This window comes from Acipenser ruthenus, chromosome 1, assembly GCF_902713425.1.
Source record: "Acipenser ruthenus chromosome 1, fAciRut3.2 maternal haplotype, whole genome shotgun sequence".
Taxonomy (NCBI): domain Eukaryota; kingdom Metazoa; phylum Chordata; class Actinopteri; order Acipenseriformes; family Acipenseridae; genus Acipenser; species Acipenser ruthenus.
In genome coordinates this window covers 67,168,346-67,191,817 of record NC_081189.1, presented here as the reverse complement: position 1 = coordinate 67,191,817, position 23,472 = coordinate 67,168,346, and the positions used below count along the sequence as shown (strand labels likewise).

At 37.1% G+C, this 23,472-nt stretch overlaps 1 protein-coding gene across 1 annotated transcript; it reads right to left on the bottom strand.

Moving 5' to 3' along the window:
• Window positions 1–875: 875 nt before the first annotated feature.
• sparcl1 (SPARC-like 1) lies at window positions 876–21,874 on the bottom strand. Its single transcript, XM_059027862.1, has 11 exons — window positions 21,791–21,874; window positions 12,119–12,186; window positions 11,616–11,681; window positions 9,058–9,801; window positions 8,316–8,418; window positions 7,860–7,981; window positions 7,192–7,312; window positions 4,870–5,006; window positions 2,304–2,452; window positions 1,490–1,638; window positions 876–1,045 (listed from the first exon to the last, which is right to left on the bottom strand). The coding sequence occupies exons 1-11, from the start codon at window positions 21,852–21,854 to the stop codon at window positions 1,017–1,019; spliced, it is 1,752 nt and encodes a 583-aa protein (XP_058883845.1). The 5' UTR covers window positions 21,855–21,874; the 3' UTR covers window positions 876–1,016.
• Between the last annotated feature and the right edge of the window lie 1,598 nt (window positions 21,875–23,472).

The following is a 23,472-nucleotide window of genomic DNA, read 5'->3' as shown; positions in this document are numbered from 1 at the left end:
TGATGAGCTGTGTTGCTTTTACGCCAAACATAACGTTTTGCATTGTTGCCAAAAAGTTTGATTTTGGTTTCATCTGACCAGAGCACCTTCTTCCACATGTTTGGTGTGTCTCCCAGGTGGCTTGTGGCAAACTGTAAATGACACTTTTTATGGATATCTTTAAGAAATGGCTTTCTTCTTGCCACTCTTCCATAAAGGCCAGATTTGTGCAGTATACGACTGATTGTTGTCCTATGGACAGAGTCTCCCACCTCAGCTGTAGATCTCTGCAGTTCATCCAGAGTGATCATGGGCCTCTTGGCTGCATCTCTGATCAGTCTTCTCCTTGTATGAGCTGAAAGTTTAGAGGGACGGCCAGGTCTTGGTAGATTTGCAGTGGTCTGATACTCCTTCCATTTCAATATTATCGCTTGCACAGTGCTCCTTGGGATGTTTAAAGCTTGGGAAATCTTTTTGTATCCAAATCCGGCTTTAAACTTCTCCACAACAGTATCTCGGACCTGCCTGGTGTGTTCCTTGTTCTTCATGATGCTCTCTGCGCTTTAAACGGACCTCTGAGACTATCACAGTGCAGGTGCATTTATACTGTGACTTGATTACACACAGGTGGATTCTATTTATCATCATTAGTCATTTAGGTCAACATTGGATCATTCAGAGATCCTCACTGAACTTCTGGAGAGAGTTTGCTGCACTGAAAGTAAAGGGGCTGAATAATTTTGCACGCCAAATTTTTCAGTTTTTTATTTGTTAAAAAAGTTTGAAATATCCAATAAATTTCGTTCCACTTCATGATTGTGTCCCACTTGTTGTTGATTCTTCACAAAAAATTACAGTTTCATATCTTTATGTTTGAAGCCTGAAATGTGGCAAAAGGTCGCAAAGTTCAAGGGGGCCGAATACTTTCGCAAGGCACTGTATTTATTGACAATCACACAGTACGATGGCTACACAGTTTAAATTCAATGCTGAAAGATGTATTTAATGGCAGTTGTGTCGACATCACTTGCAGCACTTCAGAATAAGAGGTTGGCATCCATGTCCTCTGTAAATAAACACAACACAGAAACAATGCAAGTATTATTAAACATGACTATTGGCTCAGAAATAGCAAGGCCTCATCCTGTTAAATGTACATTTAAGGGTAGTGAAGTTCTGTTGTCAGAACATGTTGCTACCCTAATGCTTTTAGAATAGTAAAAGCAAAAGGTGTTGAGTCACAGAAACATTCCATTGTCAATTACAGCTCTTTTTGGTTATGACCAATCTTACGGCAGATCGAAATGAATATTTCTATGCAGGGTATGTTGGTTTTCAAAGTATTATGAAGGAATATGCACAGCTTTATAATGTTATATTGCCTTTGTGACGGTGTTATGAATGCTACGTAATATGCAATTCAAACATAACATTACAAAAAATGCAATTTAATGTTAAGACTGGGCAATGTCATTACACTGAGGATTTGTTTTATTTATGTTTTTCCTACCATCTTTGATGCCAAAGCAGTAGCACCATTCTTTGAAAGAGACCTGTTTATCCTTATCAGCATCACACTCTTGAAAGAATTGTGAGGTACAGTGCTCCATAGGAATGAGAGGAGCACGCAGCGAAGCCAGTTCAGAGTGACTGAGGTGCCTACAAATAACAAGTGAGGTTTGTATAATTCATTTTCCTGACATTAAAATATTGAATATTTTTAGGGGCAAGTCTGTAATTGAGATTGCCATTGTTTATATACTTGCAAGGAATAAAGTCTACCCAGAAATTAAATAAAATGCAGACCCAAAAGTGAGTAGCATCTCAATTAGTGTGTCCTGAGATACATAAGGTTAAACTTTAAATACATTTGCATATGAATAAAAATATTTGTTACCAAATTACTTTAAAATATTATTTTTGATAACCATGTAACAGTAAAGTTTTTCCATAATCACATGTTAATCGATCATAAAACTAATAAACTAAAGTGTGTGTGTATCTATATATATATATATATATATATATATATATATATATATATATATATATATATATATATATATATAGATATATATATATAGATATATAGATATATATATATATATAGATACACACACACACATATATTCCATTCTTCAAATAGCAAGCACCTTCAGTGGTAATTTCTTCCTTTCAGAAAATACCCCATCCAGTAGACAAACCTTTGGCTAATACTTTCCCTGTATAAAAATGACACTGACTCTCAGCTTAAACATTTGTCTTCTTGACTTAGTTTTACCCTAACAGTATTCACATAACTGTAGGTATTGCTGTTGGGATACCTGTCCGCCTGGTGTTGGTCCATCTGTGCAAACTGCCAGTGCACTGGGTAGATATACATGTTGTAGTTTTTCTCAAAGTCCCTGGCAAGCAGCTCAATAGAGTGGTCACCAGCTTGAAGGTGCCTCTGGCTCTCATATATCTTTTGGGCCTACAGTATAGAATTAAGAATAATGATTTCATATAGTTATTTCTACTGATTGTGTTAAAGTTAAAGTGTGTAAAATGCTGGGTTTTAAACTACAACATACATTTAGCTGTGAAAAGGAATTGCTTGTACTAAATGTATCATTCTTCATTGTAATAAAGGCATGGAGGTATGATTAGCATGGCTTTCCAATAATACGCAACCCTTCATAACTGAGCTAGACTGACCAATTTAGCTTTAAACGAAAGGAAAGCATTTCATATCACTCAATGGTAGTGGATGAAAGGTGGGATCAAACTTGCTATTACCTGAAAGCTAGTTGTGTGTAACATTCTTTGGTTTTTAACCACTCCTTAGTTCGAAGCCACTGAAATTATAAGCACGTATTAGTAACTTAAATACAGGCTTCTGCTTTTTTTCCCCCAATAAGCAAAGAAGTAGCTGTCCTTAATTTATATCGGTTTGGTTGCATTTAGTAAATGTGACTAACAGTACGCAGTGGAAAGAATTTGTGCAAATGCAATACTATTCATAGACTAAGGGTCAGCAAGGTACTCTCTCATTGAGGGGAAAAAATAAATAATTTGTTGTTTGGAGATCACAAGATAATTCTCAGAATATTAACATTTCAATTTGGTTTGGTCAAGATCACAAGAGAATCATCTGATCCACATGTTTCTATTTTAATTTTTTTATTTAAATAATTATTTACTTACTGGCTGTGTAACAAGTTGCTACATGTAGGATTTTATATAGCATGTTGAAAATTCATCTGTTGAATTCTACTTTCTACATCTTTTATGAAATGTTGTTTTGAATTAAACATTGTGGGACGGCTTCAGTCTGATTTGGGGGAATCATGCCATAATGATTACCATTGAGCATGAAAATGTGAGGTTACCATATAGTGGAACAATAATAATTAAACAAAAAACATGAACATGTTTTTTTTGTTTTTTTGTTTTAATGTGTTAGATATCCAGTTGCATTTGGGAGTTTACACCAAGAGAACAATTATCCATTACCTTTTTAGTATAATACTGGGTAAAGTATATTCCTCCCACAGTGCAATGCAAAAGTAGAATGTTGTAGAACTGTATGCTGAACATGTCACACAAGAATTTGAAAATGTATACAATAGCATGACTTATGACTAGGCTTGTTACTTTTCGATATTAAATCGGTAAAGCTTGTTAAACGTCGAATTCCCCAAAAATATGACCGATATACATTTATACATGATAAACGTCGGTAAAACCACTCGCTATTTTTTATTTTCTTACCAAAAATAATAATTTAGAAATCATCTCTAGTTTGTGTAGTTTTCATACTTGCTGTCTGTCCCGTCTCCATTCTGCTCAAATACGGTTTATTTGAGACCATTTTTAAATGTATAGCTCAACTGAGACGAAACATTATTTCAATTAGAATGTTGGTTACCATGGTTTTGTTGCATGTTGAATATGATAAAGAGGTGTTTAAAACATAAAGGTCGATTTCACCCATTCTCTGCTTGAATTGAAAAATAAAGATTGAAAAAAAAACAAAAATGGTAAATTCTTTCTAAAATAAATGTTGATATTAATCGTCGATTTGGCAAAAAAAATAAAAATTGAATAGTAGCAAGCCTACTTATGACCTATTATTTATGTGTTCTGTGCCGCTATTCGATTAAGCTCCCAGGCAGTAGGAATGCCACAGAACACCCTGGCATAATTCTACACCACTGTGTTATCATTCTATAAACCCTTCATTGAGAACACATATATACTAACCCTCTGGAAAATGTAATTGACTACCCATAAAGGGCTCATAAAGCAACACTGTATTACATGTACTGTACATTTCTTTGTAATTTTTTTTTTTTTTCTTGAACATAACCTTTATATTTAGTTACTTATTTCTGAGAAGAAAATAGAAACAGCTGCAGAAAAAAAAACACATTTGTTTCCGTAACATGTATTTTAAAGAATCGAGAACAACACAATTAGCAGTTTGGATTCTTAGGTGAAGATCCTTTCAAATATTTAAGTCAAATGAGATACAAATATAAAACTCTTATGGCTGGCATGGTCATTTAGAGCAGGGGTGCCCAATCCTGGTCCTGGAGGGCTGGTGTCCTCCTGGCTTTTGTTCCAACTGTCCCCTAAATTACTTAATTGGACCAATCATGCACTTATTAGAAGCTTAATTGGTCCAATTGAGCAATTTAGTGTACAGTTGGAACAAAAACCAGGAGGGACACTAGCCCTCCAGGACCAGGATTGGGCAGCCCTGATTAAGGGGATATGAAGAGGACTAGCATAAATGCTTTTAATTTCAATCAACTACTTACTAAAAAATACTGAGAATGAGCACAAACACCTACAATATGCAGTATGTTTTTCTTTATTCATGTGAACCCCTGTATAATTACTCACCCTAAGATGCTGCTTTGCTGTTAGAAAGCCAGGAGTTTTCATGTCAAGCTCAAACAGCTGCAGTAAAACATTCTTCAACCAGTCACGCATACGGAGAGGGAACTGTGCCAGCTCATCATTCAGACAGGGAGCAATGTCTGTACAGTACAAAACCAACATCAATCCAGCAATGTCTGTACAGTACAAAACCAACATCAATCCAGCAATGTCTGTACAGTACAAAACCAACATCCATCCAGCAATGTCTGTACAGTACACAACCAACATACAGTGGCTCTCAAAAGTATTCACCCCCCTTGGACTTTTCCACATTTTATTATGTTATAACACGGAATCAAAATTGATTTAATTAGGAGTTTTTGCCACTGATCAACATAAAAAAAGTCCATAATGTCAAAGTGAAAAATAAAATATACAAATTGTTCTAAATTAATTACAAATATAAAACAGAAAATCATTGATTGCATAAGTATTCACCCCTGCTTTGCTATGACACACCTAAATAAGCTCTGGTGCAACCAATTGTCTTTAGAAGTCACATAATTACTTGAATGGAGTCCACCTGTGTGCAATTAAGGTGTTTCACATGATTTCAGGTTAAATACACCTGTCTCTGGGAGGTCCCACAGTTGGTTAGTACATTTCCTAACAAAAACTACATCATGAAGACGAAGGAACATTCAAAGCAAATCCAGAATAAGGTTCTTCAAAAGCACTAATCGGGTAGGATATAAGAACATTTCCAAGGCATTGAATATCCCCCGGAGCACAGTAAAGTCCATTATTAAGAAATGGAGAGAATATGGCACCTGTGAATCTGTCTAGAACAGGCTGTCCTCAAAAACTGAGTATCCGGGTGAGAAGGGCACTAGTCAGGGAGGCCACCAAGAGGCCTATGGCAACTCTAAAGGAGTTACAGTCTTCCATGGCTGAGCTGGGAGACACTGTGCATACGGCAACAATAGCCCGGGTGCTTCACAAAACTGGCCTTTATGGGAGAGTGGCAAAAAGAAAGCCATTGTTGAAAAAAACTCACATCAAATCTCAGCTAGAGTTTGCCAGAAGGCATGTGGGAGACACCGAGACCAAGTGGAAGAAGATTCTATGGTCTGATGAGAGCAAAATAGAGGTTTTTGGCCTCAACGCTAAGCGCTATGTTTGGCGCAAGCCTAACGCCGCACATCATCCTGAGAACACCATCCCTACCGTGAAGCATGGTGGTGGCAGCATCATGCTATAGGGATGCTTCTCTGCGTTAGGGCCTGGAAAGCTTGTGGAGATAGAGGGCAAAATGGAAGCAGCAAAGTACAGAGAAATCCTGGAGGAAAACCTGCTGAAGTCTGCAAGAGACCTGGGACTTGGGAGAAGATTCATCTTCCAGCAGGACAATGACCCCAAACATACAGCCAAAGCCACACTGGAGTGGCTTAAAAACAAAAAGGTCAATGTCCTGGAGTGGCCCAGTCAAAGCCCGGACCTCAATCCAATTGAGAATATGTGGAAAGAGTTGAAAATTGCTGTTCACCAAAGGTCCCCATCCAACTTGACGGAGCTGGAGCAATTTTGCAAAGAAGAATTTTTGCCCAGTGTCCAGATGTGCAAAGCTGGTAGAGACTTATCCAAATAGACTCATGGCTGTAATTGCTGCCAAAGGTGCCTCTACCAAATATTGACTCAAGGGGGTGAATACTTATGCAATCAATTATTTTCTGTTTTGTATATTTGAAATTAATTTAGAACAATTTGTAGATTTTATTTTTCACTTTGACATTATGGACTTTTTTGTGTTGATCAGTGGCAAAAACTCCTAATTAAATCCATTTTGATTCCATGTTGTAACACAATAAAATGTGGAAAAGTCCAAGGGGGGGTGAATACTTTTGAGAGCCACTGTAAATCTATGTAATGAAGTATTGCAGCATTTTCAGTTACAAAAACCAACATAATACATTTTCATTTTTTGGACCACTGGCCTATATGTCTTTGTGACAAAGAGAGACTAAAAGCCGGGACTGGTCTCTTTTATTCTTCCCACCACCCACTCAGCCATTCCTGTCACAGTCTTGATTGAACCTTAACATTCATTTTAAACTGTGAATACATTCTACAATATGCCAAGACACTTTTATATAATCTAATACTACATTTACAGTAACTCTACGATAATCTTGTTCATTTGTAACAAGCATAATAAATTGATACTGTGTATTCTAGTATATACTATATACTGCTATTTAAGTACTTGCAAAAACAATGCAGAGTCATGGCATGGATGTTGATGTACTTTTTTCCCCCAGCACATAAATAATATTTGGAGATTACATTTGCAAGACCCAGTGTAATCCAGGTGAAGTCTGTGTCCCTTTTTAGTGCCTTCAAGACTGCATTTAGTTGCAAATAGTTGGCAGGAAGTGTCATAGGTCTTGTTATCAGTTCCACACACCTAAGTAAAGGAAATACGGAAGAGAATGTCACTCTGCTGTGAGTGGTTATTATCAAAACAACCGATATAAGAATAAAGAGTACAAGATAAATATGTTGATATGTTTTTAATTGAAAATACAGTAAATCTGACTTAAATGTTAATGGAAAATAACAAGGAATAATTGAACGTAAATTTAATATCAATTGCATATCTTTAAAATATTTATTTAACATGAATTTAATATGCAATTGCATATCTATTTAATATTAATTTATGCCACGCAATATAAAGCGTTACCACAAAAGAACATGAGCAAGAACAGTAAAATGATAAATTAAGGATTCACATAGGCAAGTTCAGTCAGTGGCCATAGTGGTCTTTTGTTTAATGGGGCAATTTTTCTGCTTATTAAAGACTAGCTTACATACAGTACATAACTGGTTAGTTAATATATAATAACCTATTTATAAACTAATATAAATATATAATAATATCCTGGTATAATAAACAAAAAAGGTGGAATATAAAATGGTGTGTCAGATTAATTCTCAGTATCGGCACTCACATGCTCAAACTCATTCACGCTGGGAAGGCAAGAGCTAGGATCCTGACAGACACACTCTGGCTTGTTTTCCTCATTTGCTTTACAGGTCTTGCCTCGCTTGCAGCGAATGCCTTCACAAGGATCTGGAATAGTGTAAAAGACATCAAATCACACTGAAGTATGCCTCCATTGTTATGCTTTTGTTTTGACCGTCATATATTACTGTAAAGAGATATGTTTGGAAATCAGAAAAAAACAACAACAAAAAAAACCCCACTAAAATATTGTACCAAGACATAATATACAGAGAGAGGTGTAAGATTAAAAACATTAAAGGCAAAACATTCTATCAGTTGTTGTTGCACTGGTAGTCAATGAAGTGAGAAAATGGTTCAAATGAAATTAAATACGTCAGCAGATTCCACATACCCACAATGTGCTTTGTTATTGCAGGCTCTGTTGTGATATGATACTTACTGATAAGTGCTTCCTGCACATTTACAGTCCTGGCAAGGCCATCTTGGGGATACAGATCCTCTGTCGCTCTGATCAGTACAGGATTCATGCCAATTACTGAAGCCTACATTTACATAGGAACAGGGTGGCAAAAATATTATATGTACTGTAGTTACGTGTGTTGACCTTTTCAAAACATACAAAAGGTAGACATGAAAAGAGGGAACTGTGATAACCTGTAACAGTGCATTCTTTAAAAATATGTATTATCTAAACTAAACAGCAACAACAATCAATTTAAATAGAAAAGGACTATAGGACCTTTTCTGTGACAAAGTAATTGTGCATTGGATGTTGACAGCATTTATTTATTTATTTATTTTTTTTTGTATTTATTTCGTATTGCTGTAATGTTTCTAACTGTCTATGTATTGTTGTCTCTTGTATTTATGTTGCCTCTCGGCCAGGTCGGCATTTTAAATGAGAACTTGTTCTCAATGTCTTTACCTGGTTAAATAAAGGTTTGAATTGAATTGAATTGAATTTGATACATCACTGTTTAAATCACTTAAACAATCTTTTTTTTTTAACACTGTTTAAATATTATATATATATATATATATATATATATATATATATATATATATATATATATATATATATATATATATATATATATATATATAGAGGACATTAATTGCATTGGGAGATCAAAATGATAGATAGTTCTGTATATGATAACAATATTGCATGTAGGAGTTACCTGTTTTCCATATTTCCTCTTTCTGCTTTTCTCGACTGTGTTGTCACTCGCTTCCAGCTGTTCATTTTGATCACTCTTTGGCAGCTCCTGGTGGCCATTGCCTTGCTCTGTAGCTTTTTTTGCTTGTACATTTTTATTTTTCTTGCTAACATTATCCTTTGATGGGTCTGCACTGTCATTACTGCTAATCTCGCTCTCCTGTGTGCTGTCTGTCACATCCTGAACTGCTTCATCTTGGTGGCTTCTGCTATTGTCTTCTTGCTTTTCACCTTCATCCTCTTGCGCTTCTACCATTGTCTTAGTCCCTTTGTTATCGTCTTGGTCCTGACTTTCTTCTTGGCTTTCATTATCTTCCTCTCGTATATCTGTACTGTTCACCACATTTTCAAAGGTATAATCATCATTTTGTTGAACCTCATCATTTGCCTGTTCTTCCTTTGATGTAAAGTCCTGGTCATTAATGTGTTCTCTGGCCTCCTCTTCATCCTCACTAGAACGGACTTTCTGGCTCCCTGCATCACTGTCCTGATATTCAGTCAAATCAGAACCCTCTTCATGGCTGCTAATGCCATCGCTTTCTTGGGAGCCATTTTCATTTCTGCCCTTGCTATCATCATTGACTTTCTTGCTGTTTTCTCCAGCTTCAAGCAGACTTTCATCTTGGGTTCTCTCCTGTTGTCCATTATTGTCTGGTTGACCAGGCAGTGCATCCTGGTCAGCTGGTGCTGGTGGCTTATCTTCCTCCTGTTTGTTGAAATCATCATTATCATCATAACTGAGCTCTTCTTCCTCAACCTCTTCACTACTGTTCTCCAGTGATGTAATATTAGGTTTCTCTAACTCTTCACTGGCAGTAACCTCATGTTAAAACATACAAATACATTCTTGTAAAATGTCAAAAAAAAATGTGTTCACTGATACTGTATGGTTTTGTTTCTATAACATTACTGCAACAGGAACTGAAGAAGACATGAATATGGTAACTGAAAGCAACAATACATAATTCCAGAAAGAAAATGAACGAATTGGTAATTAACAATAATAAAAAAATACAATATTTTATTGTAACTTCCTGCCCGTAAAGGTTATGCCTTCAAATTTAAGTCAGTCTGGTAAAAAAAAAAAAAAAGAAAGGTTGCTATATAAGCTGTATCAGTGTGTAAGGGCTGTTTTTGTCGCAGATGAATGCAATATGTCAGACACAGACAGCTATAAAAGCTGCGCAGCTTCACTCAGGCCAAGCAGCAAATGCTGAACTTTTTCAACATTATCCAACCCTATGCGATTTCAGGTCGCAGACGCATGAGAAAAGGCTGTAAGACTTTCCAAAAAGTGTGGATGATGTAATTCCGACCTGTCCACGGGGTCGAGGATCCTCAAATTAGAAATGAGGTCTGAGTCTGAAGTATGAACCAGCCCTGTACAATTCTTTGTACAATTCTTTCTGCTCTTTTGTGTGCAGTCTGAGTTGTGAATACATTTCTCTTCTATCTATTTCATTTCACTCATTCCTAGTAAACCTTTGGAATTTCAGAGATGAATATATTCAAGATACAGTAAAACCTGTCTAATCCTGCCCCTGTACAAACTGCCATTCTGTATAATTCACATCATTTTTGGGTCCTGACCAATTGAAATTGAAATTAATTATGTGATACCCTCGACAATCTGAAACCTGCCTATTCTGGAATCTAGCGTGATTTTTTAAATCTCTTCTTCCTAAAATCAATGTAAACCTGCCTGTAATCCGGCACTGGGTGCTGTCTTTTTTCTTTTCTAAATTTAAAACTTGTGTAAAAAACAAAAACAAAAGCAGGACGTTGTGTTTATACCCACATGTCCCATTCTGACTTGTGCAGCTGTTTAACAGCAAATAAATGTCTAAACGTCCACAAAATCTCTTGAAAGAAAAATTGCACTTATCAAAAAAGCTGAATGTTTACCTAAACCAACACAAAAAAGTGAAAAAATAAAAATCAAAGGCAAACCATTTCAGACTATCTGAAAAGATGCCTATTTAAAAGCAACACAGAGAAAACCTAAATGCCAGCAGAAGGTGTTTAAATCCTGAATTCAAGTACAGTACAAACAAGTGAATGTCCTTCTATGGGAATGGTATAAACAGGCTTGTACTATAAAAGGTAAAGATTTGTTGTTGAGGCACTGTTGTGTTTAAAGTTTGCTGAGGCATTATTACAATTATTCTACTGAGCATGTATATTAGTAAAGTTTTTTTTTTAATAGTTTTGTCATGTTAACTTTTTTAGTTAGAGTATTATATTTTTTTACAATAAATCCAGCACAATTTTCCAGATAACTAAAAACAATAACCATTATTACCGGTTATTCTAAGCTAGTGCTCAGTCCAATTTTATCCTACAAAGAAATGCAATCTATAACACAATTAGACTACAATTTCATAATAAGTGGTAGAAAAAGGTCCAAAATAGAGCAGGACTATGAGTTCTAGGATGCTGGAATAAAGATCAGTCATTGTTTTGATCATTAAGACAGACCTCTAAGAGTTTACTATTTACAGTATGTTGCACACATATTACCTTTTGTTGCTGCTGCAGCAGAAGACTGGATGCAACATGGTGTCGTCCATGAGGGCTGCTTGTTACCTTAAGAAAAGAAAAAAAAGTTGTTAGGTGAACTACTGTACAGTACAAAATGGAATAACCAGACTGTCAGTTAATCAAACCACTACCTATTTAATTTTTCTTTGAACATCTGTTTGACATTCATTTGGCGTTTGCATTCTACAAGGTTCATAACTGTCAGCATTTTGCTTTTAATGCAGTCATTTTCGTTCTTGCAAAGCTCCCTTGTTCCTTCAATGTCTGGATACATTATTCAGAGAATCAGATATAACAGCTTACATCCCCATTAGTCTGGTAACTTGATATTGAAACAATAACAATGATAATACTTTTGTATATTCCAAACTATCACAAAATATTCTAATACCAATTTACAAAGTAGGTTTATTATGTTAAAAAAATATGTAGTCACTATAAAACATGTAAACTGAAAGGAAAACAATGAGATAAATACTTACTGGGGCAGCAAAAGCTGAACCCAAGAGCAGAAGCACCAATGATTGGATCTTCATTTCCTGTTTTACACCTAAAACGGTTATTTTGTATTAATATATACTGCTGTGTATCAGTTGTACATATACATTGAAACTATACAGATGTTAAATATAGTGATCCCCATAATTGCTAGACCATGATGCAAAATGGTATATTTATTGATTTAATCAGCGTACAAATATAATCCACTTCACAAACTTTAAGAGATTTTCACCGGTATAAGACAGGGACAAACCTTATGAATAATCATTAATTGAGAAGTGCGTTAGAATGTTGACTCTTTACATCCAAACAATGTAGCACACTGCAGTAAAGTAGAAAATAGAGTTCATTTGAGAGCTGGAAGCAGCACACAGTTCTTAAATAAGAATTGTAATTTGACAGTTTTCCCATGCTATTCCGATGCTTCTTCAATGCATTTACCATGGTTTTCCATTTTGTATTACCTTTCTGGGTTTTACTATGCTTACTTGTGTTTAACCATGCCTTCACTATGCTTTATTACACTTTGAAATTGTTTTACCATGGGGAACGTGTATGATGGAGTGATCAGGTCCATGTGCAGTACAAGTATATTACACCTTCACAGGGTGGGGCATGTACAAAGTCTTCATACCAATAATGTCGCTATACAGACACCACAATGAGACATACTGTACAAACATATGCCTACAGTTTCTATATAAAAATGTGTTTCAGTAGACTGCAAGTGCATGTTGTGTAATGCAAATGGGGGTACACTATACTCCACATATATTACAGAGATTGTGCATTGTAAAACTGTTGCTTATTTAATAGAGTTTTGTTTTTTAAGAAATCCCTAGCTCAACATATCATTTAAAAAAGTTCAGTTAAAGTTCAGTTATTAGGCAACTGGCTATTTGCCAATTTCTATACAATTGGATACAGCTACAGTATTGCTCGAAACCTCAGATGGAGAAGGGTATACAAAGTTTGTTTAGGTAAACCACTTCTTTTTTTTCCCCATTTACTAGATGCTGAATTTGATACTAGACTTTATGATATGTTTAGGAAATGACCACAGGTTAGCTACTTAATTTAGGAAGCAGCTAGCCCAAGTGTCGTTCTCCTCCACAGATAAGGTAGCACTATTTGAATTAGCAAAATGTTACATCAGTTGAGGTGAGCAGGCCCTTTAATTTTGATATGAGTATGGAGAGTACTTCACAAAAGACATCATCTACGCATATGGAAGTGAGAGGTTTGGAGTTGAAAAAAGGAAGGAAAAAGTACAAACTATTCCTGGAAAGTCTAGACGGCAGCAGGAGATTGAACGCTTAGTTAGAGAAAGGAGACAGCTGAGGAAGCAATGGAGAAGAGCAGAACAAAGTCAGAAGGAGGGACTCAATCTCTTACAAAGGGTCATAAAAGATAAGACTGCAACATTGCGCAGAGCTGAGCGCCTACGGAAACGCTACAAAAAGAAGAAGCGTGCGAGAGCTAACTTTTATAAAGACCCATTTAAATTTGTAAAGAAGTTATTCACCAGTGAGAAGGTTGAGCTGGAGAGATATTTGGAGGAAACACATACAGATTCAAAAAAGCAGGAGCCTGTGTCAATTCCGTCAGACATCCCACCTATCAATCCACCAGAATACCAAATGGAGGACTGTGCACCTAAGTTGAAAGAAGTAGAGCAAGCTGTGAAAAAAGCAAGGGCTTCATCATCTCCAGGGCCTAATGGAGTTCCATACAGAGTGTACAAGTTCTACGAATTCTGTGGAAATTGATGAAAGTGGCATGGGAAAAACAGGTTGTACCAAGAGCATGGCGCCGAGCAGGTGGAGTCTTTATACCTAAAGAAAAAGATTCTACAAGCATCAGTCAGTTTCATCCTATTTCCCTATTAAACGTAGAAGGCAAGATTTTCTTCAGCATTATTGCTCAGAGATTGTCAACTTACCTATTAAAGAACTGCTTCATTGACACTTCAATACAAAAAGCGGGCATTCCAGGTTTCCCAGGATGCTTAGAACACATCAATGTGATCTGGCAACAAATTCAATCAGCTAAAAAGGAGAGGAAGGAGCTCCATGTGACATTCCTGGATTTGGCTAATGCATATGGTTCAGTGCCACATGAACTTCTTTGGGCAGCATTTGATTTTTTCAGTGTACCGATGACAATAACAAATTTAGTGAAAGCCTACTTTGGAGATTTGCAATTTAGTTTCTCAACTTCAGAATTCAGCACTACATGGTAATGCCTAGAGGTTGGAATAATGGCAGGATGCAGCATTTCTCCACTGACTTTTACCATGGCAATGGAAGTAATCATTAGGGCATCAAAATGGGTAGTAGGAGGAGAGCGCTTGGCTTCTGGAATGCGACTACCACCAATTCGAGCATACATGGAGGACATGACAACCATGACTACAACAGTAGCCTGCACTAATCGGTTATTGGGCAAATTAACCAATAACATTGAATGGGCACGAATGCAATTCAAGCCCACTAAATCAAGGAGCATCTCTATAATTAAAGGCAAAGTAGTAGATAAAACATTCTTCATTAATGGTGAGGCAATACCAACAGTGTCTGAGAAGCCAGTGAAGAGTCTTGGGAGATGGTACGACGGGGATCTAAAGGACACAGTTCGTGTGGGAGAAGTTAGACAACAAGCAGTGGAAGGGTTGAAGAGCATAGACAGCAGCGCTCTATCGGGCAAACTAAAACTCTGGTGCTTTCAGTTTGGTCTACTGCCGAGGTTGCTGTGGCCACTGACTGTGTACGCGGTTTCTTTGGCAACAGTAGAGAAGCTGGAAGCTTTAATCAGTTCATACATCAGGAAATGGTTGGGAGTTCCATGCTGCCTCAGCAGAGTGGGACTTTATGGTAAAGGAATACTGCAGCTACCAGTCTCCGCTCTAACCGAGGAGTTTAAGTGCGCCAAGGTCAGACTGGAAATTACATTAGTAGAGTCACGCGACAAATGCATAAGGGAGGCAGCATCTGTGTAGAAAACTGGAAGAAAGTGGGCGGCAAACAAAGCTGTGGAAGATGCAAAGGCTGCCCTTCGAATTGGTGATATCATGGGGCAAGTTCAGCATGGAAGAGGGGGTCTTGGTCTCAGTTCAGCTCCTCCTACATGGCACAAGGCAGCCCCAGCTCAAAGGAGGAAGCTGGTAGTCAACGAGGTGCAAAAGCAGGAGGAGAGGATGCGGTGTATAAAGGCCATTTCCCAGACCAAGCAGGGAGAATGGATGAGATGGGAGTGTGTGGAATAACGCAAGATTGGCTGGCAAGACCTATGGTCAATGGAACAGAGCAGGATCAGTTTCCTCATCAGGTCAACATATGACGTTTTCCCATCACCACAGAACCTAAACCTCTGGGTAGGAAAGGATCCCACATGTAGTTTGTTTTCATCACCTGCAACATTAAGGCACATTTTGACAGGATGTAAGATGGCTCTTAGCCAAGGACAGTTTACTTGGCGCCTTGACCAGGTGCTGCGATGTTTGGCCTTAGCATTGGAAGACAAGCGTAACATGACCAATAAGTTGCCACCTGTTCCATCAAAACATTACACACAAAAGACAACATTCCTCTGCCCAGGAGAGCAACCACCAAGAAAAGGTGTTAAAACCAATCCTCGCCCAGGACAACTGGAAGCTGCTAGAGACTGGAAAATGCTGGCAGATGTTGGTCAACGGCTTATTTTTCCACCTGAGATTGCCACCACTAACCTTCGACCAGATATTGTCTTGTGGTCTGGATCAGCACGCCTTGTTCACCTGGTAGAGTTAACAGTGCCATGGGAGGATGCTGTAGATGAGGCGTACGAGAGGAAGAAACTGCAGTATGCTCAACTAGCCACTGAAGCGGAACAGCGAGGATGGAGAGTCCGGGTTTACCCAGTGGAAGTGGGTTGTCGAGGATTTGTGGCACACTCTACAACCTGGTTTCTCAGAGACGTCGGATTTAGTGGCCAAGAGTTGCGTCACACAGTGAAGAACTTATCTGAAGCAGCAGAGAGGAGCAGCAACTGGCTGTGGTTGAGACGGAAAGATTCTGGCTGGGGATCTCAAGCACAATAGAAAGAAAGAAACACTGATGTACAGGTAAGTAAGCTGGGCTGAGTTGAGTGGGGGACGGAGGGGGGTGATGCTGGGACGCCAGAATCACCGTCGAGCCCTCTTGAGGTGTCGTGGGCTAGTTGACGAAACACTGAGGATGGAAGGTGCCCACTTGAAGACCCCAGAGATGTACCCTACTTAGCTCAATCCAGACGGTTGTCATGCTGATGCGCTGGGGAGGCCGCACTGTGGTTGATCCCCGAAGCCAGCATCGCAGCCGTTGTGTGTGCTGATGCGCCAGGGAGGCAAAATAAGCTGATCCCTGGAGCCAGCATTACACTTCAGCCATTAACACCAGACAGAAGGATATCTACATCATCATATGGAAGGAAACGTAAATGGATGAAGACACATATGGATCACATTAGTTTACTGTAAAGCTACGTCTTAGTTGGTGCTTATCTTGGCGAGAGCCGAGTTCAAATCAGCATGAAGTTTTAACATCTACTCTCGTGTAATGGAAAACGTTATTGTTAATACTGCTAAAAATACAAACGCAGTATAATCAAGTTTATTTTATATTACCATACAACAAACCATACACATACCAATCATTGTTAGTCTATATCAGAAACTATATCCTTTTTTCAAAAAGTGCGCGCATCAACTAATTAAGAAACAGGACCGTCTTTTTTAAAGGGATATACACCTAACACAAACAAACATAATACACAGGAAAATTGGCTTAAATAATTTGATGTATATATTATTTTTTTCTTCCAATCAGAACGTGCAAACATGGTACCAAACGCAATTTGCATGCTGCATTAAGCACTCGGTTAGTAATGTATTTTTTAAATGTACACTTTAGGTATTATAAATTAGATGTACTTTTAAAACATCAAAACATATCACAAAATAATGCAACATTCAGCATGACACTGTAGGCTACTTAATACATTTAGATGTGTCGTGCATTAGAGAAGATTAAATTACTTTAAGGATTGGCTAGTCTGCGCAGTGAATATTTCGGTTTTGAGGTAGCTGATGATGGCATGAAATAATAAAACAATATAAGAAGACCTTGTTTTTCTCCATGGATATTAAGATACTAAGTTAAAGTAAGTTATTGCTTTTCTTATGTAAATATCTGTTAATGTCTATATGTACAGTATACGTTTCATATTGCGATTGTGTTATAGTTTTCTGTATTTTGGAAGACTTCAATATTATTGATATCGAAATACATGCACGATATTGATATACAATCTTCATATCGTTGCCCACCCCTAATTATTATCTTCCAAATATTTTTTATTTTATTTAATATACAGTTTCATATTATCTAGAAAAAAAAGTTACTACTTAGGTATATAGACTAGTTAAATTACACAATACATCATATAAAAATGGATAGCTCATGTGACAAGGTGGAGATTGGGTGCAAACGCATCTTTATCACTGCACCAGTTTGCACAACAAAAGTCAGTGGCAGATTCCCTACATAAGTGCATCACATAACACATCCTTTTGCACTTTATATTAAACCATCAACAGAATGCACTTTTTTATTTCTAGAATCAGCTCAAAGATATATCAGACTGGTAATACATTATGAGTGTGCCGAGTAATGAGTATGAACAAACATATGTCACTAGTATCTAATTTATGAGTATAAAGCTTCTTACACTTTTTACTCAGCCACTTCCTGTTGTAAAACTACGTTAGGAATTCAACACTATTAAAATAATTAACAAATAACGTTAAAACAATGTCTGATTACACTGTCAGGAATTCATTTTTAAGGAAGGTCTGGTTTAAGCCCCATCCAATTTGCAGTATGATCTGAGTTCAAATACTGTGTGTGTATAACACCACCAAGTACGAGAACAAGGCTTTTCTGCACACACATAATACTTAATTAACAAATACATTCCATTAAACAATTATTTATGTAGCCTATACTCGAAAAATACACGGTATAACAACAAGTTACAATAAAGTATTACAAAATAAGTTAGATTTTCTTTTGGGTTAATCATACTACATCTTTTTTACCACAAACCTAGAAAATCCCAGACACTATTGCTAATTCTTACTATTTATTTTGTTTTACAAACAACAGTATATTAGATATGTTTTGCCTGGGGAATTGTCCATTTTCATTACTATAAAGTATGCTACAGACTTTTCAGTTCTATATGTGTCCAAACAACTGTGAGTCAGTAAATGTACAACTCAAAACTTTGGAAAATTAAAGCTGAAAGAGCCAATGTGATCAACAGGGCCCCCACTTTCCGGTTATCATTTTTCTTTATAAATATCTTAAAATAATTGTAGAACAGTGGGAATAGTTGGTGTGATGACAGGCTTAGTCTTTTTCAAAGACCAGATTCACACTCTGACAGAGAAAAATAAACATCAGAAACTGCTAGACTGGAAAAAGAGTTGACTAAGTAAACACACTTGTTTTCTCCTGGTTTTAACAAAGAAGTGCTCTTGCACATGCATCAAACTACAAAGGCATCTTGGACCAACTCCAAAGAGGATTATATGTAGGCCTATGTGTTGTAGCTGAGCTTATCTTTTAGTAAAAGGCTGCATTTCCTAAATGTCTGGAACATCATTTTAAATGTATGGTAGATATAATTCCTGAGACAGACAGTCTGATTACACAATAGTGAGGGTAACACGTTGCAGGTGTTTCCTGATTTTCCTTTTTTTTTGTTCAACTGAGCAAAATAAACACACATTCTAAAAAACATTAACAGGGAATGTAGAGTAACTGACATATATAAAATAAAGAAGGAACCCACACACGTCCAATAATGCTCTATACAGTAATAGTGATCTCTACAATACCTCTGAACAGGAACAGCAAATTAACTTAACCTTCAAAACTTTTAAATCTAAACTAGCAAGATATACACATTTTGCTTTCCCCATTACAATACAGTGCATTCATATATAACACCTTTTATTGACAAGAATCCGGCAACTTTCCAGTCCTGGAAAAGACAAACATACTACAGAGAAACTTACTAAACCAAAAAGTTGGAAATAACCCACATTGATGTGGCTCTTTATATACAACCGTTTATTACACCACCTATAATGATATAATCTCTAAAAATGTGATGTAAACATATACAGTGAAATATATATATATATATATATATATATATATATATATATATATATATATATATATATATATATATATATATATATATATCCCTTTGCAGTCCATTTATTAAGTGCGTGTCAGGCACGTCACTGCAGGTCTAATTAATTTTCACACGCGTAGTTAATTTTAGACGCGCTGTTTAAAAGTATTTTTTTCCACAGTCAAACGGGTTTAAATGGCCCTGCATATCAACAAAGCACTCACAAGGCATCTCCAGCCCCGCCCCACCCTTTCGTTTGCTATAGCGTTCACCTATGTAAGAAATAAATAATAATAATAATAATAGTCGTACATACCGATCAGTCAACTCCTGATCACTTGTTTTATCACCAAACTCCTCAATAATGCGATCCAAGTCATTATTTTATTACTATAACATCTCAAAAAAGCTCTGCAAATGTCCGTGTTCTCTATGCGATGTTGCCAGCTTGTTTACTTACGACCGCCCCGATACCAGGGCCATGTATGACTATGTGATATGCCTTTTTTTTTTTTTTTTTGACTTGTCTCGGCTCCTGTCGCTCCCACTCGGCCATTGAATGGTTTTCTCGGCTTTTTCCGGAGAAAAAACGACTAGAAACCCGTTTTTTGCGTTTCTATAATGATGTCGGACAGGGTCCGACAATGGACCGCAAAGGGATATATATATATATATATACAGTATATATATGCAGGGGTGGAAAGTAACGAAGTAGAACTCTGTACTTTACTTAAGTACTTTCTTTTTGGGATACTTGTACTTTTTTAATCAAGTATGTTTGCTTAGAAAATACTTTTTCTCCACTACATTTCCCAGAAGCATCTCGTTACTCATTCTTTCAGCACACAGAGGGTGCGTTCATGGAGATCATTCTGCACAGATTCTGTGCAGAATCTGACCAATTTAGCCAATTATCTTCTAAGAATTGGTCAGATTCTGCACAGAATCTTCGCAGCATGGTCTCCATGAACGCACCCTGACTCTTGCGCTGGCTAGGATTCTGATTGGGTAAAGCAGAGCCGCATGCGCAGTGTCTGCTTGCTTTGATGATGACACAGTATGCTGATGCCCAACCAGAGACCGTTTAGATTTTTTAAATAACCAATCAACAAACACAACGTTTAGCTGCAGAGGAAGCATTAGTAGTTTAGAAGAGTAACATGAATCTACAAGCAGTCTCAAAACAGGATTTTTTAACATTTGATCCTAGAATTGTTTCGTGAATTGTGTTTTATTTATGGATAAAAGTTGTGACTTGAGATTTAAATTAAGCATTTGAGCCCGAAGGACCGGGCTTAATTGTGTGGTAATGCCCTCTTCATGCAGTTACTTGCCTGAGCTGAAGGCGAGAAGGCTCCAGAGGGCTCAAATGCTATTGTAATGGATACGTTAGACAGGTGGACTCCATTCAACTAATTATGTGACTTCTGAAGGCAATTGGTTGCACCAGAGCTTAAAAAATTACGTTTTTCTAATAGTTTTATCCTGACTTTATGAAGAACTAGTTTTCGTTGCTAAACGTTTACCTCAGTATTCCATGAGTAATGCGGTTTTCTCAAAAAACATCCGCGGTCTGTTCAGGCTCTTTGGTTTAATCCAAGCCTGTAGGCTACTTGCAGTTGCGGCATAAACTTAATACAATACCATATTTAATTCAAATGCAGCTGTTCGTACCCTGTTTTGTGAAGTGTTTGCTATTGATAACTTTTTTAAATAGGATTTGAGTGCATATTTGTACAGCTAGCTAAATATCAGTATTTACTGTTAGGCTACTCTTTTTTTAATGTGTTATTGGTAATTGTGCTGTTGTGTTAACAAAGTTTATTCAAAGTGCTGTCAGAGAACAGGTACCATGTCTGTGTTGCTGGTGATCCGTTGAAATAAAGTTATTGAATGTCAGTCTGCATCCATTTGTTTTATATATATATATATATATATGTGAATTAACTGTATTGCAGGTGTTCTCCAACAAAAGCATTCTTCAGAAAATTTATATAATTATCTTCAAATAGGTGTTGCCAAGCGGAATAAACATACATCCAATTTCTTACATGTGCAAAGAACAAATTTATACCGCACACAAAATATTAATATTAAACATTTTATTTTATTTTTTCTAAAAAGACAAAGCGATCTACCGGTTTTGGCACAGATGTGCCTCCTCAATTTCAAGTTGTTCTTTGCACATGCAAGAAATTGTATATATATATATATATATATATATATATATATATATATACATACACACACACACACACACACATTACTGTATTTTTCTTAAATGCGACACAATATATGAGGCTATATATATATATATATATAAATGTAGCCAAATGTTGAAATACTCTTATTTATTGATGCATTTAAGAAAAATACAATAATGTATTTGTATTCTAGGAAAATATATCTATATATAAAAAAAGTATTACCTTGACTGATGTTGCAAAGACAGGTTTGTTTCTTAAAAAAAAGAAGTATATGGAGTAGAATCATGTAGAAGAGCCTGATCCAGATGACAGACACACACTGAAGCAAAGTTACTGTCGTGCAAACTGAAATGTCCAACTCTTTTATTCATGCTTCTCTGTCTGGAAACATTGATAGCTTGCTGGAATTGAGCTCTGCAAAAGACACCGGCTTTGAAAGGTTCATAAAAAGGGTGATGTAAGTGGATGTGATATCTGAGCCCAGATTTATAAAACATCATACGCCACTTAACCCGACTTGTAAAGTTATGATTTGTATTCTATACCATGGTAATGCCTGGTCTTTTTTTACTAGTATATGAAGGGTCAGCATTCAGTCTTTAAGACATCACTTGGCTGTAAATGCCGATTTGTTCACATTCATTTTTCAATGTGAAAACCCATTAGCATGGCACACTTAGAGCATGTACACTAAATGCTTTGGGTTATGGTAATAAATGGTAATAAAATACTAAATTGCTTACAGTCATTTTTGGTTACAGTATGTTGTAATAGGCAAATAATAAAGCCAAACTGGCCCATTTAACATTAGTATCAGGGATCAAAAGTGAGCAGAAACCATGGAAACTAAAGAAAATACTGTAATAAATGCCCCTACTACAGTATACATTAATACCTAGATGTTCAAACGTTTTCAGTCCAATGTCTGTACAAAAACTGTTGCATGAAGGCATGCTGTTCCATATGGGTGGCAGAAGAGGTCATCCCCAAACATAACACTCAGGAAATATTTATTTTGTCTGGAATGGTACTTCTCAGACAATACACAAGGGGGCAGAAGTATCAAGGCACTTACACAGAGTATTTCCACCAAAACTCAGTGACCAGATAAGGAGGGCATTAGTCAGAGAAGCAACCGTAATGGTAACTCTGAAGGAGCTGGAGAGATCCACAGCTGAGATGGGAGAAACCGTCCATGGGACAACTATAACCCGGACGCTCCACAAAGCTGGGCTTTATGGAAGAGTGGCGAGAAGAAAGCCATTGCTGAAAAAAACCCATATCAAATCCCGTTTGGATTTTGCCAAAAGGCAGAATGTGGGAGACACAGCAAACATATGGAAAAAGGTTCTCTGGTCTGATGAGACCAAAATTGAACTTTTTGGCCTTAGCGCAAAACGCTATGTGTGGTGCAAAGCCAACACTGCTCATCACCCTGAGAACACTATCCCCACGGTGAAGCATGGTGGTGGCAGCATCATGTTATTGGGATGCTTTTCATCGGCAGGGACTGGGAAACTGGTCAGGATTGAGGGCAAGATGGATGGAGCCAAATACAGGGAAATTCTAGAGGAAAACCTGTTTCAGTCTGCAAGAGACCTGGGACTGGGGCGGAGGTTCACCTTCCAGCAGGACAATGACCCTAAACACACAGCCAAAGCTACACTGGAGTGGTTTATAAACAAGAACCTGAATGTCTTAGAATGGCCCAGTCAAATCCCAGACCTCAATCCGATTGAGAATTTGTGGCAAGACTTGAAAATTGCTGTTCACCAACGGTCCCCATCCAACTTGACAGAGCTTGAGCAATTTTGCCAAGAAGAACGGACAAAAATTGCAGGATCCAGATGTGCAAAGCTGGTAGAGACTTACCCAAAAAGACTCACAGCTGTAATTGCTGCCAA

Bases quoted from the DNA above. Each gene is read 5' to 3' on its own strand.
- sparcl1 (XM_059027862.1), bottom strand. From the start codon at position 21,854: ATGATTCTACTCCATATACTTCTTTTTTTTAAGAAACAAACCTGTCTT. The intron at 8,419-9,057 runs GTAACTCCTACA...ATGTAAATGTAG, and splicing joins AGAGGAAATATGGAAAACAG to GCTTCAGTAATTGGCATGAA. The intron at 7,313-7,859 runs GTGAGTGCCGAT...TCCTTTACTTAG, and splicing joins GCGTGAATGAGTTTGAGCAT to GTGTGTGGAACTGATAACAA.